This window comes from Pempheris klunzingeri, chromosome 4 (genome assembly GCF_042242105.1).
Source record: "Pempheris klunzingeri isolate RE-2024b chromosome 4, fPemKlu1.hap1, whole genome shotgun sequence".
In the NCBI taxonomy this organism is placed as follows: Eukaryota; Metazoa; Chordata; class Actinopteri; order Acropomatiformes; family Pempheridae; genus Pempheris; species Pempheris klunzingeri.
Genome location: NC_092015.1, coordinates 27194285 through 27218700, shown reverse-complemented (window position 1 = coordinate 27218700; position 24416 = coordinate 27194285). Strand labels below are relative to the sequence as shown.

The window sequence follows — 24416 nt, the reverse complement described above, 5'->3', positions numbered from 1 at the left end:
CTGCTGCCGTGTTTTCAATACACCACCCCCAAAATCTTACCATTCATTTCATGCACTGTTGTGTTACACACTGTCAATCATGGCCACAAGCAGGCAATATCGAAACTTCCCAGACTCCACTAAACTTAAGGTTCAGCTCAGTATTTAGTCACTAAGAGATCACCCAGACTTAAATGATCTAGCAGCCTTTACTCTCTATTGGAGGCTCTTTGATGCTGATGTATTTTGATTGGGAATTAGTTTTCCTCCCCCTTCGACAGTGTCAACCAGCTAAACACGATCCAGCTGTACAAGCCCATGATTACATCTCATCCCCCGACTGTTTGCGGCTAAGACCACCACATCAGAAAATATGATCAGGGCTGTTTGCAGTCAAACAGAGGTGTCAAGCAGGATTGTTTTCTGGACGTGAAAAGGTGTGAGTAATGATAACGATAATAGTAACAAGACTTCATTTGTATAGCACCTTTCATACATGAAATGCAGTCAAGTGCATAATATCAGTAGTGCTTGTATATGTGTGCCAAAAGCCATATTCATTTATGAAAGGTGTGCAGAAAAAAAATGAAAAAGGCAAAACAGCAAGTGAGATTTCAGCTGATATCAGAGTGGTTCCCTCTATATATACATGGACAATGACAGTGCCTGAAAAGAGCTCAGAGGAAAAAAGAGAGCTCCAACTTTCACCCTACACATTCTGTAGATAGTTGGGTTGCTCATATGAAAGGCACTCGCGTGGTGGGGCAGCACGCTGATTCAGCTGCAGGTTATTGTCCCTCAAAGACGCCTTCTTACAGTGAAAATATTATGATACATCTGCACATATTTAGCTCCCAGCCATACACACACTCCCACAGACACAAACCGGTACAGACATAGAAGTACGCACGCATTCTCACATCAAAAACACACCTCACATGTCTGAGAGGAGCCCTGGAGTGCTGTCGGACATCCTTAAATGTTGGTGGGCGCTCAAAGCAATAAAAATGCTATCTGCACGTCATCAGCAGCCCATCAGCCCACTGGGGAGGCCTATAATCAATATGGCCGCTAATCTGAAACTGACTAACCCGTGGCGATTTCCTTCCTTCTTCAACTCAGCCTTTTTTCTTCTCAACCATGTGCATTAAAGCCTTTTTTTTTTAAATCCTAAAACAAACCAACAAATGTTTCTCACTAAAATGTCCAATACCACTTTCAATGTTGCTGGCGGGTATGCATGGTGGGAATAAGAAAGGACTCTCAATTGGCCAGGAATTCTTTGAAGTGCACTGGATAGGGGGTTTCTACAAACACACACATACGCACGCACACAAACACACACGCATCCCTGAACTGTTGGACATGTGTGGACAGTCCGTTGACTTTTAATGTCTCTTTAGCCCCTAGATTTGACATGGCAGCATGCTGGCTGACCATAAGCCTTTACTTTACCTTATTTTGACCTAAATTCAACTGCATACCCTAAAAATAACTCACTTACTGATGTGGTTCCACCAAAATTCACCATAATTGACCACTTTCTGGTTTGTGGGGCAGCTTGGACCCCACAGAAAAATAAAAAGATTTGTACAAATCTTGCATAAGCCTCAAGCACACAGCGGTGAGTGCTCAGTAAGCAGGAAAAAAGAGTCTTTGCAACATCCAAGCAGAATCATAATGTAATGATACAGTTCATTGCATCTACTGGAACTGTATGTGGTGCAAGACCTCAGGATAACCCCACATGACCCTCTGGGCCTTCGGACTGAGGCGCCATCAAAACAAGGCCTCACCACTCGCCGCTCTCCTCTCTCTCTTTTCTTGTTATTTGTTCAGTATGTAGTACAAATTTCCCTGTGTTGCAGGCATATAGGGATCAGTGCGGCGAACTGTGCCCAACCTCAGCTTACCTTATGGAGCTCGTTACGATGCCACAGAGTTCAGCCTGACAGATCCAATAACCCCTCCACCGTCGTTCAGGGGAGAAATTGCTCCGAGCGATCTGCGCCGAAAAAACGCCCCGTGCCTCACCCTGCGTTTAAAGTTATGATCCTTATCGTAATTAATTCAATAAAGCGGTAATGTGCTGCAAACCCGGCACCCCCCTGCCTTGACCAGTGAGCAGGGGGATATAGGCTTTCAGGTCCAGGCTCTCTCACTGACTTCAGTGTCGAAGGTAATAGAGAGCAGACAGGAGTTAGACAGCGATACGTCTGCACCGGTGCGAGTAAAGAGGCCTAATCGAATTTGTTTTAGACTTTAAAAAGATACTTTCAGGGGTTTGTGTTAATAACCCAATAATAATAAGAAATGGAAAGCTGATCCAAGGTCAACAGTGGAAGGAGGCCATTTTTAATTTGGAAAACTGGTCCGGGCTCCAAATAATTGGCTACCATCCTGTGGATGCACACATTGGCTTCCAGGGTTGCCACAACATCACAGGGCTGATGGGACATTACTACAATGATCTTAAGGTGATCTAAAGACTGACATCTGTAGAAATACACAAATAGAATATAGTATTAATCAGGAGACCTAAACGATGGTGCAAAATGTGAGAAATTTACAGAATAGAAAGGAATTATAGACTGAAAAAAACGACTCAGTAAAGTATCTAGTTTGAGCTGTATGGATTTTGTATGTTGAGAAAAAGTATTAAGGGAACTAAGCAAATCAAAACAGTTTTTCACTAATCTCAACTGCTGTTAAGAGTCACCGTCTTATTCACTTCCCATGCCAAGACATATTACCTGGAATAATATCAATATTATCAATGAAAACAGAGAGCATGTCATCACAACATTTTAGAGTAATTGGGAACGTGACCTGGCTTTAGATGAAAAATAATAGCCAGTCATGTGTATTGTTTTACTCAAGCCTTAATTATTTCAACAGACTTCTGGAGATGCAGACACTGATTAGATGAGAGTTGTTACACATTGCAAGCCAACGTGTGTATGTGTGTGTGTGTGTGTGTGTGTGTGTGTGTTGGTTGGTTGGTAATCATTAGTGCGTGAGATGCTCTTGAGAAAGACATTTAGCCCTTAACTGCCGCAGTGGAGCTGCTCAGTGGCCAAACTCATCACACTAGAGCTTCTTTATGACCAAACAGTTTAGGAACAGCGGAGTTACAGGAACTAAATATTCTAGTCCTGTTTGTACTTCCCCTGCATCTGAGGGACCATGAAGATTAGGTAAATTAGACCGAAGACAGTTTGAAAAAATAATTGCAGCATTTGCCATGCTGTCTCTATACAAGAGGAAACAGCAACACGGTCATCCTGTTTGTATTAACTGTGACGCGTCCCTGATGTTTGAACAGACGTAATGAATGGACACGCAGGCGACATGCAGAGGACGCAGAGGAGACAGCTTGTCTCCAAAGTAGTGACGATCTGCTTAGGGTTTCATGGTTATTTATTTCGGGTTTATGAAACTGTCAGCACATTAAAGGAGCCCCGTGGAGTGTTTAACCACTAGTAGCGCTATGGAGCAATGTTTTTACCAGTGGGTCCTACTTGTAAAAACATTCCTGCTGTTTGTTTCTTGATGCTTCGCTGATCAACAGTTGATGATGGCAAAGTGCTCGGAAACGTAACAACAAGAGACTGTCCACCAAAGACAACTGGCAGCTTCTTGCAAAAAGACATGTTCACATTGAAGTGACAAAGGCCTCTAGCAGCCATTGTAATCGTGATGGGGGTAAAGGAGAACGTAAGGTGACTGTGTTGTAGAGCGACAAAGTCTGTTGAGAGGAGGTAGCAGTGGATCCATGGGTCAACAAAGTAAACTGTAAACTGTGGTTTGATTGAGGGCAGCTTTGAGTGTCTCTTGTCTCTATTGCCTCTCATGCTTTGGGCTCACTTGTACACAATCTCTCTCCTTATGTCGCTCTTTAGAGTCATCCATAAGCCAACTACATAATACTGCTCACTGTGTTAATGAAGGTGTACACATGAGGTCTGCCCCATTAGTTCTTGGACCTTTGGAAAATACTAACCTCAGACCAGGGACTGTTTTGGCACCAGGACCTATGGCTGAGGAGCTAAATTTAAACTTTGGCTGCTTTGGATGAAACACAGGTAAGGTTTCTAAGACTATTTGTTTATATTGGGCAGCTTCAAGATGTGAATGTGTATAACAGTGTGAGTATGAGGACATGTCTGCATAAGAGGAGGCATGCTCAGCGTTTGTGCTTTACTGAGGGTAAATAAAAGGAAAAGAAAGATGATTAAAAAAAAAAGCGTTGAAACAGCAGTGTAGCTGGACCACCTTAGAACACAGGGAAAAAAACATTGTTGAAGTCCCAACACATATCCGTGCTAAGCAGAGGCATCCAATGCCTTCAGGCAATGTGCGCTCGGTTGTATCTCCTGTTACATTTTCAGAGGAAGAAATAGTGTAAGTAGATTTTACTGGCGCCGACCAAAAAAAATCAGGGTGGACACATTTACCTAAAATTTGTATATTATGAAATCCTCCCTCATACGCTCCCTGGGCTACTCTAAAAGCCGTGTTTGGAGACTGTGATCAAAGTAAATTGATAGCTACATGGAATCAAATATCAGTTCAGTTCAGTGAATGTCGGGGAAATATCTGTGTTAAAATGGGGATAAGGAGGCATGAGGAGGTTTTGAAGGTTGTGTGTATGCTATTTGCTGGGTGGGTGGTGATGGAGGGGGGGGGAAGTTGAACACCTCCTCAGTCAGCTCAAGATATTTGACCAACGTTTGCACCCGGCCGCCACTCCACACCCCCACTCTCCCCTCGCTGAGTCCCCCTTCAGATTGATTAAATTGGATCAAGATGACACCAATAATTGGCTCAAGCTGGGGCCGGTGCGCAGACCCAACGATCCATATCTAACTCCTTTTGTTGCAATGGTGTCCCTTTTCCCGCGCCGCGCTCCATTTGGAACGGTTTACCTTGGCTCCGTCACAAGCGTTTTAGCCCAATCCCCCACTGAACACAACAGCCCGCTGACATCATGAGAGCGACGGAAAGGTTACATTTTTCGCTGATGTCTGGGAAATTATTAACGCGTTGGCTTTTTATGGTCACCGCGTTCATCCCTTTTGTTCAGTATCCCCAGAGGAGACACGCAGAGAGTGGATGAGGTGTTTTGGTGTGAAATGTTCCCGTTTGATATCAATATCCATGACCTTAAGGAAAAAAAATACTGCAGGAGATGATTTATTTTGAGTGTTAGGAAACAGTGATAGGAATCTGTGCTGGATCAATGTATAGATAATAAAGGAAATAGTACATTGGATGCCTTACAGAGAGAGTATAATTTTGGCAGAGGTAAAAAGAACACAAATTAATTGTATCTGCATGCTTTCAAAATCCAGGGAAATGTACGTCTGGTGCAGAAAATGCAGACTGGGTCAGAGAATGCTGCTGCTAATCAGCATTCTGCCTCATTCCTTCCTCAAGGCTGATTTATTTTTTATGGGGATGGCAAAGCAAAATGTTTGAAGCTCTAATGAATTTAAAGTAAATTGTTACAAAGTGCAGCAACATGAGCGTAGAAAAACTTAATCAGAAACAATATACACCTCGCAGCTCTGGCTAGCGACCTGCCGTTGCCTGCTAAATAAGTCTGACATGTTTGTTATGCTTAGAAATTCCTGACTACTGGAATCTACTTTCACCCTTCAGGTTACTGATTTTTCCTGGCCACTGCATCATCTTGGCCCCACTACACACTTGAAAAGGCACATAAACATCCAAAGGACTCTGTGAAAGTGTTTGATATTTGGAGCCACAGATATCCCACCATCCAGCACTTTGGTAAAAATAAGGTGTTACACGGCATGTAGGTCACTGGCAACAGTAAAATCAGGTAATGGTACAGATTATCAGTGCACAATCAGAGGCCCGGTGACCACCCTCGACTGATGCATTCAGTGAGGTACTTTATCTAATGCTCTAACTCAACCCTAATGGACGAGGTGATCCTGCTGCACTGGAGCACATAAACCCTGACCTGTCACATCTGATTGAAGCAAAGCCTCATGGATCCCATCGCTTCGTCACCAAGGTTACTAATCAGATTTCCATCCAGTACAGCCGTATGTAGGATTTCCTGATCAAACACTGCGACTCAGCCCCACCAGCCGTTCTGGACCCATTATCTAACATGTTTTCTATGTGCCGAGGTCAAGCTGAGTGTAAAGCTCAGGGAGAAACACTATACCTGTCTTTTGGAGCAGGCTGGAGGTAGAGCCACCGACAGGTTGAAAAGGAAAGGAATTGATCTCAGGAGGGTCAAAGTCAGGACTCCACTCACATCAGGGGACAAATCCAAATAACACTGGAAAATATTAAGAGCTCTATTAAGTCTAAAAGTGTCTGACACACTAGAGTTAACTGCTTCAGGTTTGATTTACTTTTATCTGTTTATTCCTCTGATCACTCATGTGTATGTGTGTCTTGGTGATGTACACAGAGAATTTGACAAGAAACTTTTTTGTAAATATCACTCAGTGAAATTTCATTCCAGAGATGGTAGCCATGGTTTTTACCTGTCACAGAAGGCTGCAGTAATGCTTTGAGTCACTGCGGAGCCAATCACATGGTCCCCTGTTTATTGACACAGAGCTGACCTGTGAACCCAGCCTGTGCCTGCCAAGAGGTAGGGTATTAGTCATGCTAACTCTGTGTGTGTGTGTGTGTGTGTGTGTGTGCAAGAGAGATATTTGGCTGCGTCTGAGCCTCCTTCAACAGCAGCCAAAGCCAATACCTGTCTGATTCTCCAGATCATGGGAATGAGTGGAGGTGTAAACACACAGAAACCAAATTAGCAGACAAACTCTGAGAAACATGTGAAAGGGAGAAGGCCAACTGTGTGGAGCTGGATGAATATATCAATACCACTTGCATGTGCCTTACCCTGGAAAAGTCAATGTGTGGGTAGCTGTGCCGTGCTGTACAGTGTGTGTCAGTGGGGGAGTGTCAGAACATATTCTTTGTGTCTGATTATTTCTTGGTCGGGCGCAGTGACTTCCTGGGGACTTCGGTGGTTGCCTGGCAACCTCACGATGAGAGCTTTGGTCTAGTCTCTAGTCTTGGACAGAGCCAGGCTACCTGTCGCCCCCTGCTCTCAGTCAAATGACAGAATATTTCAGTGTATCCAAGTTGGAAAGTGAACATACTGATTTCTGTTCCACCATAACTGCATAGCAGAGGTGAAGAGGTAAAGGTAGAGGTGAGGTACATCTCCATTCCTGAAAGGGTTAAACTGCAGGGGAAGGTGGCAGCGAGCCAGAGAAAGGCCACCAATTTTACCAATGACAGATGTGACAGCGCATGAAACACTTCTGTTGTTCTGAAAGCTCTCTCCACAAGGACTCACAAGTTTGTACAGCAGCCTGATGCTGCTGGGCTGCCCGGGCACGAGGGCGATGACTTTACCAGCGTTTGCCCTCGAAAGAGGGGCGTAGGGAGCATGAAAGAGGAAAGTGAAATGGTGCTAAAGTGACCAAGATACGGCAGAGGATTTGGAGAGCGTGATGAGGCCTGGTCATGGAAAGAGCGTGAGAGTCAGAGACAAAGTATTGAGACAGAACAGAAGGCAGAGGCAGAGGGCGCTGAGTGGTGAGGGTTAGGCTGATTCTATTTCACTTAATGTAACCATGGAGAGCTGGGAGCCCCAGTGCTGCCCGCTCTGGGCTCTTTAATGTAAAAAGCCGTCGCTGCCCCAACGCTGAGGCACATGTGAACGCGCCATAGACGTGTTATATGACTCTGTCTAACCAAACAGCACTCATAGACACAAAAATTCCTGCTCAGGCTCCTTTCCCATCATTTGAGTGAGACGGGAGGGGGGCTAGGGGAGATGGACAGAGAGACAGACTGAGAGAGAGAGAGAGAGAGGGATCAGGGCGGTGAGAGAGGAAACATTTCTTTGGCATGAGGCAAAATACAATTACGAGAGAGACATAGTTCTCTAAGACAGAAAAAAAAGCAATTTGTGGATGGAGAAAAGGAAGCAGAGATCTCCTGGAGCGAAAAGTTCATGATCTCTTCAGAAATGTCCTCTGTGTGGAGTTCAGTGGTCTCTCGGGGACCTGAAGTGCTATGACCTGATTGGCTGTCAGCCTGAGATTGAGGCGCCTGATTGGCTGTGGCACATTCCACACTCTAACCCACTTCAACTTACATTCCCATTGATGTCTCCCTATCAAATTATACATGGCTGCTAAAGACAGTTGAAATGTGCTAAATTTGTTGAAACACCAAATCCTAACACTCTAGCTTATACGCTGTGGCTGTTTTGCCATAAAATTGGCAAAAAAGCACCCTGGTTAAACATAGTTTGGCAGCACCTGCTGAATATTAGTCATTTTCATAACCTTCTCTCCTTTCCTTCCTGACCTTATTATGTCACTGATAACATCCCATTATATTGACCACGGTGAAAAGTTCAAATCCACGGTTCGGGTCTATTTCCACGTGCACTGGTTCAGCTCTTACCAACATCAGTCATCGGCCTCGTCACATGTGTCAAACCATGACGTTCGCCTCCAGCAGCCCTCGCCCCGTTGCCCCATTGGCTAAAACAATACTCCACATCCTTCCATTGTGCCCAATGTACCCGCCTTGGCAAATGTCTGCCCCTGCATTGTGCCTCTTGAGCCCCGGCGACGTGGGCACATGTGTGGGTGCTATCCTGTCCCTAGGCGTGATGCGTGTGCATGGTCACACGTGTCTATGCCGCTGGGCCAGCGGTGAGGGGAAGCGGACGTTCACACATGCATGCATAAGCGGGAATCCATTAAGCCCCATTTAAAACAAACTCAACATGTGCTGCTTCCTTTTCCTATAGTGGAGGGCTTTAATCCACACTGACCGAGAGGCTAGCAGCTAGAGGGTTTGGCAGGGCCTGTTCTCAGAGTTGAAAGACAAGAGCAGACCCTGAGGTTACTACATGTAGGTGAGAGGTCATACATGATGCCAGTGAGTGCAAATTATAATTACTTTAGACTTTGCTTGATATTACACACAGAAGGGTTGGTAATGCATTGGCCATCATACATATCTGTCAAGCAGCATATCTGCTAATGCTCAAGAGAGATTCTTTTCTATTTTAGCAATACAAGTTACTACAGTTTTGTCATCAAAGCAAAGTTTAATTATTTAGGTTACATCAGTTATCTGATACTAGCCGTTATCTCATTGCAAATGAATAAAAAAGAAAAGTATGCTTAATCTATGTGTAATTGTTCTCATTTAAAGTGTACCATTAGCAAAAATATCTTTTTGTCATCACATCCTCATAAAAACAATCTAACTTGAACCCACCAATTTATTGGCTTGTTAGTACTACTACTACTACTACTACTAATAATAATAATAATAATAATAATAATGATGATGATAATAATAATAACACTAATAATAATGGTGATAATAATAATAATAATAATGATAATACAGGATTTATTATTATTATTATTATTATTATCATTAGTGGTAGTAGCAGTAGTAGTTGTAGTCTTCGTAGTAGTAGCTGTAGCAGTAGTTGACGACAAGACATCAGCATAAAGCTTTAGTAATAAAAATTCTAATACAAACACTATGCAGGCACTAGCAATATGCAGTAAATGTGACTTTTCTGTGAACAAGCTCAAGTCAAATTGGTGAGACTAGAACAGATATGACATGGTGTTTTATGCTAATGTGTTTCTGCTATGATAACAGCAGCTCTTTTCTACCTGACGCTATCCTTGCAGCAGCAGCCAGGTTAGAGAGGCGCCGCAAATCCTGCCCTCTCTTGTTTATCAAACTCCAACATCAGTAGTAACCCTGCTGCTCATGTGAAATTCCTGCTAGCTCTAAAGTACCGAACCCTGGGACTTGTGTAAGGGACCTGGAAGAGCACCAACGGGAACTGGTGGAAAGATGAGGATGGATGGAAGCCAACCCAAGACGTCAATGAACGAATGGAGCAGCAAGTTGAAGGAAGAGAGTACGAATGAGGAAGCAATGTCTCCCATGAGTCAGGAGTAATGTCAAGGGTTGAGTGAGCACACATGTCTTTGAAAGGCTAACGCTGAATATTCAGCTTGTCATAACTTCATCTTAACAATGGGGCATTTGGGGCTTTGGCTGCAGTGAGAGATAACAGAAACCTTTTATATTACATCATGACAAGAGGATGAAGAGGTTTAGTCAAACACCTTCCTCCACGTTATTGAGAACAGAAATAAATGGAACCCAATATAAACAATAGCGTTTCTGCCACACACTTTCACCAACAGATTTCGGAAAATTGAGAAAAACACCGTTTTACTCGACCCACTTATGCTAACAATCACATCACAACAAAGAAGCTGTGTGCAAAACTCTACCGAATATTATTCATAACAGTCCTTAACAGGAGACAGTGGCACAGTGGTGCACTAGCTGAGCACAAATTTCCAAAACAGATATGGATCTTATCTATTCCACATTTTGGATTTGAAAATTTGGAATGCCCTTAAATTTTTGTCAGTTTAGAAAAACAGCTTTAAAAAATGTCAGATTAACATATTAGAGTATTAACCACATTAACACAGCACTTGAGGTATTGTTCTTTTTATAATTCACAGACACACACACACACACACACACACACACACACTAACACACACACACACACACACACATACACACACAGTGTGGTACTTGTGCTGTCTTGGTGGTAATTTGAGACTGGAGGGGACTTTTCAGAGGAAAGCAGCTCAAAGCTAAGTGAGAGCAGCTGATGTTGCATCATACTTCAAACATTCTTCAAATTAACAATATGTCAAAGGCTATGGAGTGCTCTCCGACACACACATGCACACACACTCAGATCGGCTGTATGATAACGCCTAACCCCACCACCTTCTACAGATAAGTCCATTCTGTGTGTCAGCCTGATATAATGGGGGACTCTTAAAACCTACATGCTCCCACAACATTTCAAAATGCACCATGGGATACAAGAGCAGCGGGTACTGAAGAAAAAAAGAGCCTTTTAATACCATTCCTAATCCACCAACTCTATTATCATAAGGTTATGTTCTGAAGTGGCAGGGGGGAGATTCTCACCAGTGGCGGACGTTGCAGATGTTTCTGGAACCGTCCGAGGCCAGCTGTTGGAATGTTTTCCCACTGCATGAAGAGGCAAGGGCAGCAACACCATTGGCTGCCCCCTTTAGGTCATGTGACCTGGGTCATGTGACCAAGGAGAACCTGACCAGTGGGTTTGGCAGCTGACCATCGCCGCTGCGGTCATCTCAACCGGGCCTACCCACGCGGGCCCGGGCCACTGATCTAAGGCCAGAGGGAGAGAGGAGGCGACCGTCAGCCACATCAAACGCCTGGAGCCTCCCACTCACAAGGGGATACACGGTCGGCCGGGCCGGAGATACAGTACGACAGGCTGAGGTCACTCACACAGATGGACACACACACCCACACACATGCTTCAGTGCATGCACACTGTGCAGCGTGGTTCAGCTTCCCAAATGATTTAGACTTGGTCTAATACACACATTTCAGAGTTCACAGCCCTGTAATTGCAACATTTCCTCCACGCTCCTATCACTTTCTGTGAGATGCAGTCATAACAAAAGTTTACCTGTGGCGACCGAACAGGTGCTAACTGGGTAACCATCAAAGGAACAAGGTCAACTGCCGCTGATATGTTCGAAACCTGCTCTGCTCTAAGTGAGTGGTGCTGACAGACGTGTCTAAACATCTCTAATGCTGGCTGCTAATTAAGATTAAACCCTTTTACACGCACTGACAGGCAATATAATTTAAGGGTGTGCTGTGAGTGGGTGTGTGAAAGTGGACGGGTGATATAAGATGTATAATTCAGATATCAAAGTGAACAAGTGTGAAATATCTCGTGACGTTACTCTTTAACATTTACACTGAGCCGTGGTAAATGTTAAACATTTAGTATTGCCACATAAAAAACCTTCAGACATGAGACACTGATGGTCGTCATCAGGAAGGTTTTGACTGGACGCCTCATTTCTTTCTCTCTTTATCCACATTAAAAACATGAAAAGTTGGACATTATTTTTTTAAGATATATTTCCGTCAGCAGTTTCCAACACTAGCGTCACAATGTAAATCTTTTCTTGTTGTTGAATATATCTGTGGCCTATACAAGGTCACTGAGTAAAGACTCGTTGGAAGGCAGTGTGAGGATGGTTCTGATGTAACTCTCTGACCTGACGCCCTCTAGTGGTTTGTCGTCTGGATGAGATAGTGACTCCGGCTGAATATCATCTGAAAGGATATTGGAGGAAAATTCAAACACATTTGTCTTAAACATCAGGTGAAAGTGTTGTTGTCATAAGGTGAAAGTAGAATTATGACATAGAATAAGTAGTAAAGTATGTATGTGTATGCTGCGTAAACAGAGAACTATTTGAGTCTGTGCTGCAATAAATGCACAAGCATGCACACACTGCAGTTGTTCTCCTCCCTGGACAACAACAACATCAGCTGTTAGAATCTCGCGTGTAACTCCAGCAGACCCTCCCCTCTCGTGAGCAGCTCTGCCGTGACAGACATGACAGTTATTAATCACCTTTTCTTCCGCCTATTCCCAACCGGACCCGGGGCGCAAAGGGCTGCTGGTTGGGAGCCGGGGGTCTGCGGCTAAAATTAGAGGCCGGCTCAATCAACAGCCTGATTTAGTGGTAGCAAGTGTGAGTGTGCTTGTGTGTGTGTGTGTGTGTGTGTGTGTGTGTGTGTGTGTGTGTGTGTGTGTGAGTGCTGGGGCAGATCAGAAGACTGATCCTGCTGGATTTCCTGCTCCTATGGGACACTGATTCTGCTCACTGTCTCAGGAAAATCATTCTCCTTTTCTTCCTGTAGCTTTCTGTTTCTTGTTTATCATGTATCACATGATAAAAAACACCCCCCCTTCATCTAACACCCATTCACTGACTCTCCAAACCCCCCCCCCATCCCCTCACATGAAACACCCCACCCACCACCCAGTCAGGCAGGGGCGACCTTTGACCTTTTAAAAAGCTGGGTATTAGCTACCTTATCGGTGCCACGCTCCCCCTGTCACCCCATCTCTTACCCGCCTCAATCTTGAATTATAAAAACAACAAAGTGAGAGTGACGGGGGCCGGGGGTGCAGGAGTGAGTGCTGGTTCTCGCATTGCATGTAAACCCTGTAAACCCGGCGGGCCGGGGGTTTAGTTAGAAACAAATGCAGTGCTGAGGTCTGATGGAGGTGTGTGTGGGTCGTTGTTGGTTTGCCTTTCAGCCTGAGCTGGTGGGGGGCTGTGGGGGTGAAGGTGAGGCTGGAGTCAGGTTAGTGTGTGCATGTGCATGTTTTTATGTGTGTGACACGCCATTCCTGTCTACTTGAAAGATATTTACAGGTTATGACAACTTTGGTGTTATTTTTGCAGTTTTCTCAGTGACATACTTACTGAGGTGTTATCACTACAGCAACGTCTCTATGGCGAAAACAACAACAACAACAACAATCAGATGATCCAACAGGTTAAAACAATCCAACAGTTGGGCCACTGAAACAGAGTGACATTTATTGTAATAACCTCACAACCATGCGTAACAACAGCACACTTTGTGTTTCTCTGACCTGTGAGTTTGTCTTGCTCTGTCTTTCTTGACCTCAGCAATTAACTTGGTGAGCTCAGTGTTAAACTCACCAGTAAGAACAACTGTTCATCAGTGGCTGAATAGTCTCTCACGAGGCCCGACATGGAAAAGATGCTACCTGGAAACCAAGTTAGCAAACCTACTGACTATTTACCTGGTGTTTTCTTCCCTTCATGGTTTTTCTGTGCGTGTATCTGTATATCCTTTTTGTGTTTATTGCAGAAAAATATGTAATAAATAATTCAACACAAACCAGTATAAGATGTGTCTAACGTGTGTGTGTGTGTGTGTGTGTGTGTTTTCTGAGGCATGGAATCAGTGAATATAAACAGATGGATGGAGGTCGGTGAAGGTCATTAGGTACAGGTGAACTCTGCAGCACTCATTCCCTCTGCATTTCCTGACGTACAGCCCCCCCCCCCAACACACACACAGACACACAGACATACAGACACACACACACAAGCACACACACACTCACACACATGCATATATGCATATACACATACATCATGTCTTCTCTCTCTGGCTCCTTTTATTCTCCCTTTTTCGAATGGCAGCAAAAGTGAAATGCAGAAGCTCCATCATGAAATCTTTTTTTTTTTTTCAAGACAAGAAGAAACATTTAGTCAGCTGGGTAAAATTATTAGTGGTGAAGACACATACCAGATGACCGCAGCGTCCCCGCTTTGGTTCCAGCAGGGGACCTTTGCTGCATGTCAGTCCCATCCTTTCCTGTTCCTCTACTACTACTGCTGTCACTTTCAAATAGATAAAAAATGCCAGGGCCACTTTATTCCAGCATGCGGTTTTACTTAATACTGCAAATGTATCTTGAAATGAGGTGGAAGCAGTATTCTTTACTTAATTTCAGAGGGTGACAGATTTTTACTTTTTCTTTATGGTTCCACAATGGAGAGATGTTTTAGTTCTGAAACAGCGACAGAATTAAAGAAGAATAAAATGTAGTTCTGTGTTAGTTTGGGTTAGATTTGAACCTGTTTTACAAATGAAGCTCCTTTTATTTGAATCTCTCAGTCTTTCAATTATTAAATGAGCTTCAGAGGTTGTGGAGTCTGTTGGAGGTAATGTCACTGTGCCCTCTGCCCCCCCTCTCCTCTCCTCCCTTTTGTCTCCCCCGACTTCTCCTATCACAGGGCGTCCTCTGGCTTTCTATCTGCCCTCGCTCCCATCCTAATTCTTCTTCAAAGACCAGGAGGAGGAGGAGGAGAATAAGACTGGCCTTGAATGTCCACTCCCAAGCACAACATCACACACCCACCTACACACACACACACACACACACACACACACATATACAATGAATAAGTATAATTAATATGGATATGTGATAATTATGTAATAATATTTACATATTAATTTTGTTTGTCCTTTATTCAACCAGGAAATGTCCTGAGAACTAATATCTCTTTGACAAAACAGGCCTTCATAAAACAGTCAAAATAGAGAGAATTTTACAGCAGATACAAAAGTTTCTAAAAAAATAACACTTAAATAAATTTCAATAAAGCATTTAAGTCTAATGTTCTGTTTGGGGTCAAGGGACACTGTGCTCTTTAAAAAACACACTTAACATTAGATCCGCCGTGACTTACTGTATGATTTTAAACAGATGACATATCATTGCTCTGAGGTCTCAGAGACTGCAGCAGTGACACTTTAAACAATAGACGTTTTACACACTTCTATTTGGATTTATTTTACTGAAGACTTGGAACAGTTTGTTCTTAAGAGGTAATAAAGCCAATGGCAACAAAACATATACAGCAAGAATAATATAGACCAAGAACACTTTTCAGTTCTGAAATAAGTCACTGACTGCACCCTGTTTAACAAAGACATACATATTTTCCCATCACTTCATAAATCCCATCAGAAATGAAAACAATGTGCCAAATTCACAATGACACATTTCAGATGAAGTTATTTGTTCCATCATCTCCTCTCAGAGTCCTGCATATCTGACGCTTCAGTTGTTTGAAGATAGACATCCTCTTCACATTTTCTCTCTATTTCTCTATGTGTGCAGACACACACACACACACACACACACACACACACACACACACACACACACACACACACACACCTTTCCGTTTCACCCTGCACTGAACTCGTTCTCTGTCCACTGTGCAGAAAGCTTAATAAACATTTGCGGCGAGTCATTCCCAGAGTGCCCCACTACCAGCACCACCACCTCCACCCACCCACCTACTGGCCCACCACCCTTTACACCCCCTGCATCCCCTTTCCATGATCATCTCCCCCCACGCCCTCCCTCCACCCACATCCAGCCCCTCTTCTGCACTCAAGTTTCAGCTCTCAGCTTCCTGCTGCTCCCAGTCACGCTGACACACACTCTTACACCCAACCTACTGGCTGTTGTAGGAGCAGTGGTGGAAGTTTTACTCTTTACTTGAGAAAAAGTAGCTATGCTTTGAAAAAAGACTATTAAAGTAAAAGAAAAGTACAGAAGAGCTGGCTGAAAAATATGCTTTACATATATATATATATATATATATATATATATATATATATATATATATATATATATATATATATATATATATATATATATATATATATATATATATATATATATATATTATATATAGTACATCATTAATTATAAGATGATGATATTCATTGTATGAAACTTTTTAATGTGTGGTTAACGCAAGTTAAGTTAAACCATTAAAATCTTATTTTGTTTTCACACAAAACTTTATTAATCTTACTCAGACAACCTTGTTTCAAAAGTGCAGAGAAAACAGTAAAACACATGAAACCACCCTGCAAATTGGCATTGTCTCTCCTTCTTGCAAAATTTAGAAAAATATATAATTTTTCTGTCTAAATATTAGTATATATATATATACTAAATTGAGTATAGAGTAAGTTATGTTTTTTTGCAGTGTGTGTGTATGTGTGTGTGTGCAAAAGCAGCCATGTTCATGTGGATCCACTCCTTCTATTTCAGGGTCAATTCAATCTCAGGTCAGGAGGTGAACGGAAATTCCAATTCAACAGCGAACATTTCAGATTTCATACCTTGGAGCTGAGCTCCTTGGAGCTAAGTGCCACATTAGAATCACTTAGAGCTGCACTCCTGCATAGATAGATAGATAGATAGATAGATAGATAGATAGATAGATAGATAGATAGATAGATAGATAGATAGATAGATAGATAGACCTTTTCTTCTTGAATGTGGAAACTAAACTTGCAGTCATTTAACCCTCCGCAGCAGAGATACTAATCCTGTCTCTGTGTCTCTCTCTGGCAGTGGGCTGGGGTCGCAGGATTACTTTCTGTCAGCAGTGTGACAGCTGTGTACATCTGGTTGTGTAGGGGCCTCTTACAGCTCAATCCACACGTCGTTTTGCCGGTGTCTGGGCCTCCGGACTCACTGCCACTGCTCACCTCATTACCGAACGAACCACACCTCCATCTGTCTGCCTAATATCCAAATCTTACCGCAGATTAGTAAGGGAGTCAGGGAAGGAGGAGGAGGAGGAGGATGGAGGTTCGGGGAGAGGGGAAACAAGATCCTGGAGGTAGGGTTTATGCGTGGCACAGAAGGTTTTATAAATGATCTCCAGGGTTGTGTGGCGGCGGCTGCTTGTTGGGTTTGTGGATAGTGGTGCTGTCCCATGTTGGGGGTTTGTGACTCCGACTGTACATGTACATTTATGTGCTGAGGGAGACAGAGCGAGCCAGACAGAAACACAGAGAGATGGCGTCATGTGATCTCATAATCCCTCCATGATGATCTAAAAAGGCTTTATTCTAAAGTTTCCATTCTTTACAAGGTTAGTGAAGGTCATCTGCTTGGGATTATTCCTTTAAATGCATGTCTTCATGCAAACACTTTCATCCTTAATGGATAAGTGTGGTCATATTTTCCCTAATGATGGGAAATCCCAAAGACAAAAAGCAACAGTAATTCTACAAATGAGTGCTATCTGTTTAGCCAAAACCTGATATACCTTTTCCCTCTCTGCCACAGAGCTTCATTGCTGCCTAGAAACTATTAAAAACATCACAGAGCCACAATGTTGCGCAGTGACATGTTCTTTCATTACCTTTACCAGTGGCAATTGAAAATAGCCTCATACAAACTTGGGTTTAAGGAATTCTTCTGTCAACAACAGCACCCGCCTGTTTTAGGAAATTATTTAAAGATTGAATTTGTCACTCCTTATTTCCATATTAAGTGGGAACAAATGGGCTTGTGGCACAGAGCTACAGACAGAGTAGAACGTTTTTTAGGAACTTTTCATTTGACTTGTTTAAAATACGTTAGTGTACAAAATATTCTATAGTAACTGCCAATATATTACAGGCAAAGCCACTCTAAAATCCCTTTTACATTCACTCAGGCACATTTCTGTTTGGTAGGACTGCTTCACGTCAGAACAACACATTGTGCCTTCCACTGTGAATATACATAAAACTTGATCAGATTGAAGTTGATCGTTTTTAACACTGATTTTATACATTTACTTCCACTGGAAGAGGAGAGTGTCATGGTGTCTATGCCAACGTGCATTTTTGCATCAAAGAGTAATAATAGTAGTTCAGCCAGAAGTACAAATAAACAGTAACACTGATGACAGAAAATTATTTGTTGAGTAAATCTAAACTAAAATCATACTGTACTGAAAACAACATTCCACCAGGTGTGGTTGTTATGTCATGATATTTGTTTCTGGTTTAATGCTCAAAGTCAGAAATAAACATGTTTTCAACCACTATTTGAATTTACAGCAATTAGTTTAGAGGGAGACACGAACCCACTACTGGCTGGCTTGTTGTAATTTAATGTTAACAATTTATAGTTAATGTAAAGACATGTTTTTGTGTTTATTTTTATAAAAGTATGTGACACTGCTTTAGTTAGTTACTCAACCTCAGCCTTCATTAATCTCCTCACAGCTTCTGCTGGACATTATTTAAATTGTAGTCAAAGTTTGTTGTGACTGCTGAGCACAGAGTTTTAACTTTATGTGTCGTGACTGAATCATTGTACAACCTTATGGAGCACAAATGACCTCAAAGCTATGCAGACTAGTGCGCAGCTCCTCTGTTCAAGGACCTTGTAAAGCACTGCAACAAAGCCCTGACATTTTTATCTGTTTTACTGCAATAGAGCTGTCATTTTTTAAGCTGAAACACTTGCATGAAAAAGCGAACCCTTCACAAATCGTCCACACGATGATGATATTGTAGCTTTTGTGCAGATACAAAACTGTATGTTTGTGTCTTTATCCAAATGTTCTATGAAATATGTGCACCTCTGTTAAAATTCAGAATGTATCCATCATTAAAATCTATAAGTAAAGGGGAGAAAAATGAGACAAAGCCAAAAAAAACCAAACATTTAGAACGGGGTCGACTCCTGTAATTATTACAGAACAGAAATGATCCACTGACAGCCGTGATCGTATAGCTACATCATCAAGTTACACTTTACACAATATTAAATCCGGGAGAGTTTAAAGCAAATAGAAGAGCTAAATAAAGTGTACATTTCTAAGCCTGTGCGAGTGTTTCTCTTTATAAGAGGAGTGTTTAACTTCTTAGCACAGTTCTTATCATCCAGACAAATTTTAAAGCTATCAGCCGCTTCGAGAACACAACGTAATGACAAGTTAGGAATGTGTGTAGGCTACGCCGAGTTGAGCCATGAAGGGGATAGACAAAAGAGCCTGTGAGACTCTGATGTAAACATACAACATGTATAAGTGAACGTTATCTCTGAATGTGCTCTCTAAGAGCAAGAGTGAGATGCTGTACTGGTGATCCTCATGGCAGCCTTTCAGGATGTTTGGTAGCATAGTGCCACCTGGTGACCAAAGCAGCATTTCAATAGATTTCTTTTCCCCCCAAAGCTTGTGTATTGTAATACTATAGTAGTATTTCATTATGAGTGAGTTCCAAATATTTAAATATCAAACAACGACATGACTCTGGTGCATAACAGAATCATATTCAGACAAATGTACTATCTACCTTTAATGGCCTATTAAACATATTTCTATTGTTATTCTATTGAAGGTTACTGTCTGTTCTTTTTGGTCTTAAGCATATTTGTCTGAAAGTTTGTTTTTTTTTAACATGAGAAAGTGTTTGCTTTTCTCAGTAGGCCAATATGTTGTTAAAGGACCTTTGTTTATAGAAGACATTAAAAAAGAAACTTGCTTTTTGTTTCGTCTGTTACGCTGTTTATAACATGAGCCGAGATAAATGAATAGAAATAAACTAATGAGATGACCGCACAAGGACTAAACTACATATCCCATCACCACTCGGGCGCTGCGGCTGCACGGTGAAAGGTCACGTCGCCCGGATGACGTAACACCAAACATGGCGGCGCTCCGTACAGCACGGTGTTTATTCCGGAGCTACTCTCGGGTCAAAAATGTGCAAAAGAGCAAGCAAATGTTGGCCAGAGGAAGCGGGAGGACGCTTTGTGGCGCAGCACAAGACAAAGGTATGTTTTAAAGCCTCAGACATCATGGACGTCCTCCCGTCCCTTAACTATAAGGCTGCTGACCTTGTAGCGCGTTTCGTTAGCAGAGACGTTTTCCATGTCAAACTAATGTGGCTGTTCCAGGTTTGCTGGCCCCCATTGTTGTTGAACGTGTAGTATCTTTTATAATAATAATTATAGTGTTTCAACGTATTCGGCTGAACCGCATGTTACTGACTGTGAGCAGCTTTGGGTGTCCGAGCTGTCTGCAGCATCGACAACAACGGTCATCTCAGCAAAGACAGTCTCTGGAAATTAAGGTCAAATGAATCCTGAACGATGAGTTTTAATCACCAGAGTTGCTGCCTGGTGTCATATTGAAGTGAACCTGGATGGTCTGATGATAAACCAGAGGTAGCTGTTGGTGCAGTCTGGACACAACTCATTCATCACATCACATGCGATCCCAACTCTTCTAATCACATTCCTGCTGTGACCAAACAGTACAGCCCGATCTAAAGTGAGACAGTTCTGTAGTGCACGTGACTAACTAGAGGACCTTTTCTCCAGCCCTAACAGACGAGGCAAAGCCCCAGTTCACGGATCCAGCTGTGCAGGACATCCTCACCAGGATCACAGGCCTGGACCTGCAGAAAGTATTCAGACCCATTAAACAGGAGCTGAGGCCGCCTACATATAAACTCATGACTGATGAGCAACTGAAGCAGGTAAATACATACCCTTTAAATCCATCATAATAGCCAGTCTCGATTACACACACGTCACAGTAGCATCTGTTTCATTCAGCCCCTTGTGTGTGTGTTCCCAGGCGACTGAGTTAGCCACGGAGCAGGCCAAGAAGCTGCTGCAGATGCCCCCTGTCCTGCCGGAGAGGAAGCCCATCAACGATGTCCTGTCTGAGGACAAGATCCTGGATGGCATGGACACCGCCAAATACGTCTTCACAGATATCACCTACAACACCCCACACAGGGTAGGCACATGTAGCTGGGGATCGGATGGGTGATTTTTTTAGTTTTTTTCTCACAGCCTGTCCGTCCTTGGGAGCTGGATCTCTCCTTCACTGTGGTGCTCCCGGAGGTTTCTCTTTTCCCACTGAGATTGTTTGTTCGCTTACACTTGTTTATTTCAGTGAACTTTGTAAAGCACTGTGAGACACTCTGTTGTGATATTGGGCTATACAAATAAAATTGAATTGAATTGAATGTATGCCCCAGTATAATCAATGAGTCAGTGTAGGTTTTAGAGCATTAACATAAGCCAAGGTCAGATTGAAGGACTGACAAAGACTTAAAGGGAAACGTCTCCACTTTTTATGTGGATATCCAGTCAGTGTTGGTGGTATATGTAGTCCATTGAAACATTAAATACCTTAGTATGTGCTATGTTGAACGAGGTAGATGAGTTGTTGCTGTTTGCTGAGGCGCGCCAGCAGTGCCTACATTTACCATGATGCACTGCATGTGAGCTTCTGACTTCCAACACCATACTCTGCTTTGCTAGCGTTGCCCACAGACAGCTTGCAAATGTCAAAACCTAAACTGGCCGCACTGAAAGTCATCGCAGCAGAACAGGCTGATTAGCGGAGCTGACAGAGCCTGTAGTTCTTGTAGTTCTCCCGCTGCAAAATCTCCCTGGTCACCAGCGCTGTCATTTGAGTCACTGGTGACCAGGAAGTTAAACAGATTCTGCAGCAGGAGAACGCAATTTTCTTGGTCAGCCACATGAAGTGTTTCAAATTTTCACTTAAACATTTAATGTCTGGTAGCTGTGTAGCTGCTCACACATGCATTGTGCGTTATTTATTATTTATTATTATTTAGGACGATATTACAAAATCAAACTGCTGCTCAATTGGTCTTCTACCTTTGATCCCAGTTTCTATTATATCTATATATCCAGTGTAAATATCTGTGTTTTAAACTCAGTTTTGTACATTGTTGATGGATTCTTGACTTTGACATTGGTCATACAGCATATGCTTTTGTTTTTCCCACAGGAGAGGTTCATTGTTGTACGGGAGCCCAGCGGGACTCTTAGGAAGGCGACCTGGGAGGAGAGAGACCGTCTCATTCAGACCTACTTCCCCAAGGAGGGACGCAAACTCACAGCACCCCTCATCTTCAAGGAGGAGAACCTCAAGGTAGGAAATGGCAAAATTGATTCCTAAAGATTTAACACTGCTCTCTAAGAGGTCTGAAACTTCACAGGGTACATTTAATTACACCTTGGATCTGCTGTTGCAGGTTCGTGCTGTTGAATTCTTTCACATGATCCTCTTCGCCAAAACAGTTCTTTTCTTACATTCTCATCTCGTGTCAGAAAATGATGAAACACCTGGTTAAGGTGTATACATACCATAATATTCTGGTTTTTAGGAAGAATTGGGTTTAAATGCACAAAGAAAAATAGAAGACCCCCAAAAACGTAGTCATTACTAGGACACTCATGTTCATGTAAACACCCCCCCACCACTTCAGTGAATGTCTAGAGGCTTTAATTTTCATTTTTTAACCCTTTTACATGTCTCTCCATTAGATGGTGTTTTCCCAGGACCGCCATGAAGATGTGTTGGACATGTGTCTGGTCCAATTTGAACCTGACTCCTCAGAATACATCAGGGTAAGATTACATTGATTTCCCTGTTATTTTGACCTGATCACCAACTGCACTGAAACCTGCCGACTGCATACAGACTGTTAAACCGTGACATTTCCAGTCCGGTTCAAGTATTTTCTTTGGGTCATTTGATATGGAGTGTGAAATGGAGCGAGAGTGTAGATTGGAAGTTGAACTTGATGTGAAGAGCTTTGTGCTGAGTATCTACAACATCCAGAGAAGTTAGGATCATATTCACTCTGTGTGCCTTGTGTCTAGGTACACGGAGCCACCTACGAGGACCTGGACAAACACGGCAAATATGAGTTGCTGCGCTCCACCAGACATTTTGGAGGGATGGCCTGGTACCTTGTCAACGCTCGCAGAGTGGACGGGCTTATAGTGGACATGTTGAAGAAAGAGCTGTGAGTGTGTGTGTGTGATGAATACATGCACGGTCAAGTGTGAGAGACTGTTTTTGTGATTGTTGTTCAGGCTGGAGTATCTGCCACTGAGCTAAGTCACATGAGCCACTGTACCTGCTAGCAAAGAGCTGTGACCTAAGGCCCCTGTGTGTGTGTGTGTGTCCAGGCTCCAGGATGCAGTGAGCCTAGTGTCTCTGTTCCACATCGTCCACCCCCACTGTGAATCAGCCCAGGAAGCTTCCAGGCAGCAGGCCACTGGCACCGACCTGCTGAAGGTGAGAACAGACAACCATTTGGAAATACTTGCTGACTTGTAGCTCTGTTTTACATGTCATTTCACTCTGTGTATATTATCTATTGCCATTTGATCCAGAATTTGCCCAGGCCCTATAAATTGGGTCCCTTGGGTAATAGACTAAATCAGGAGTCAGTGCAGCTCTTGAGAGGTTAAGTCAAGGCCGTCTCATCTAAGGTTTCTCGTGTGAGAGGTTTGGGTTTGCCTCCAGCGTGGGAACTGCGGGGCCAAACCCAGGACACATCAGGTCTTATTAGCGCTCACATTCCTCTGGCCTTGAGGCTTCGGGGCGGGACATTGAGAGTGACAGCCATTTAATGTGAAAGGTTAGCAGCAAGAGACATGGATGTGTGTCTCTCTGCTACAGTCAGTATCACACAAGGCCTCTCATTCAGTCATGCTTGAGTGTGAAGCTCATACTTTGCTGTGTCCAATTACTCTGCCACTATAACAATTAATACTGTGATTGTACTTTTACAACAATTCTCTTGCACAACCTCAAAGTAATTGGGATGACCTTCCTCTCCTCCACTGTGCTGACCTCTGACCCTCGTCTCTGCAGATCTATGCCCACACGGAGTCCCAGAGGTCGGGCTATATCGAGCTGGCCCTGCAGGCGCACGAACAGATGTCAGCCAACAGCTCTGCTGCCTGATTGATCCTCTTCTACATAGAAATATGCGAATTCACCCACAATGAGGAATGGTACCCATAACCAGAGGAATGGACTGAGAATGGCTTCCCGTATGCGCATTTGGGTGGCTTTTTGGCTTTCACTGTTTGGGTCGGAGAATAATATGCGCTCCTCGACTGAACTATACACCTGAGGAACTGAAATTGCTTGTAAGATGCACCAAGTTTGTCATTTATCCAGAGAAACTGCAGTAAAACGCTCTTACTGTCTATGTGTGTTTGTCATTTGGAGCTGTGAGTCAAAACAAAATAAAGATCTTTGTACTAATGTGAC

At 43.0% G+C, this 24416-nt stretch overlaps 1 protein-coding gene across 1 annotated transcript; it reads left to right on the top strand.

The window, feature by feature from the left end:
• The first annotated feature begins 20004 nt into the window (after positions 1–20004).
• Positions 20005–24411, top strand: mrps22 (mitochondrial ribosomal protein S22). Its single transcript, XM_070829098.1, has 8 exons — positions 20005–20131; positions 20681–20838; positions 20940–21104; positions 22131–22274; positions 22670–22753; positions 23009–23154; positions 23321–23429; positions 24012–24411. Exons 1-8 carry the CDS (start codon positions 20005–20007, stop codon positions 24102–24104), a joined length of 1026 nt encoding a protein of 341 aa, XP_070685199.1. The 3' UTR covers positions 24105–24411.
• Positions 24412–24416: the final 5 nt, after the last annotated feature.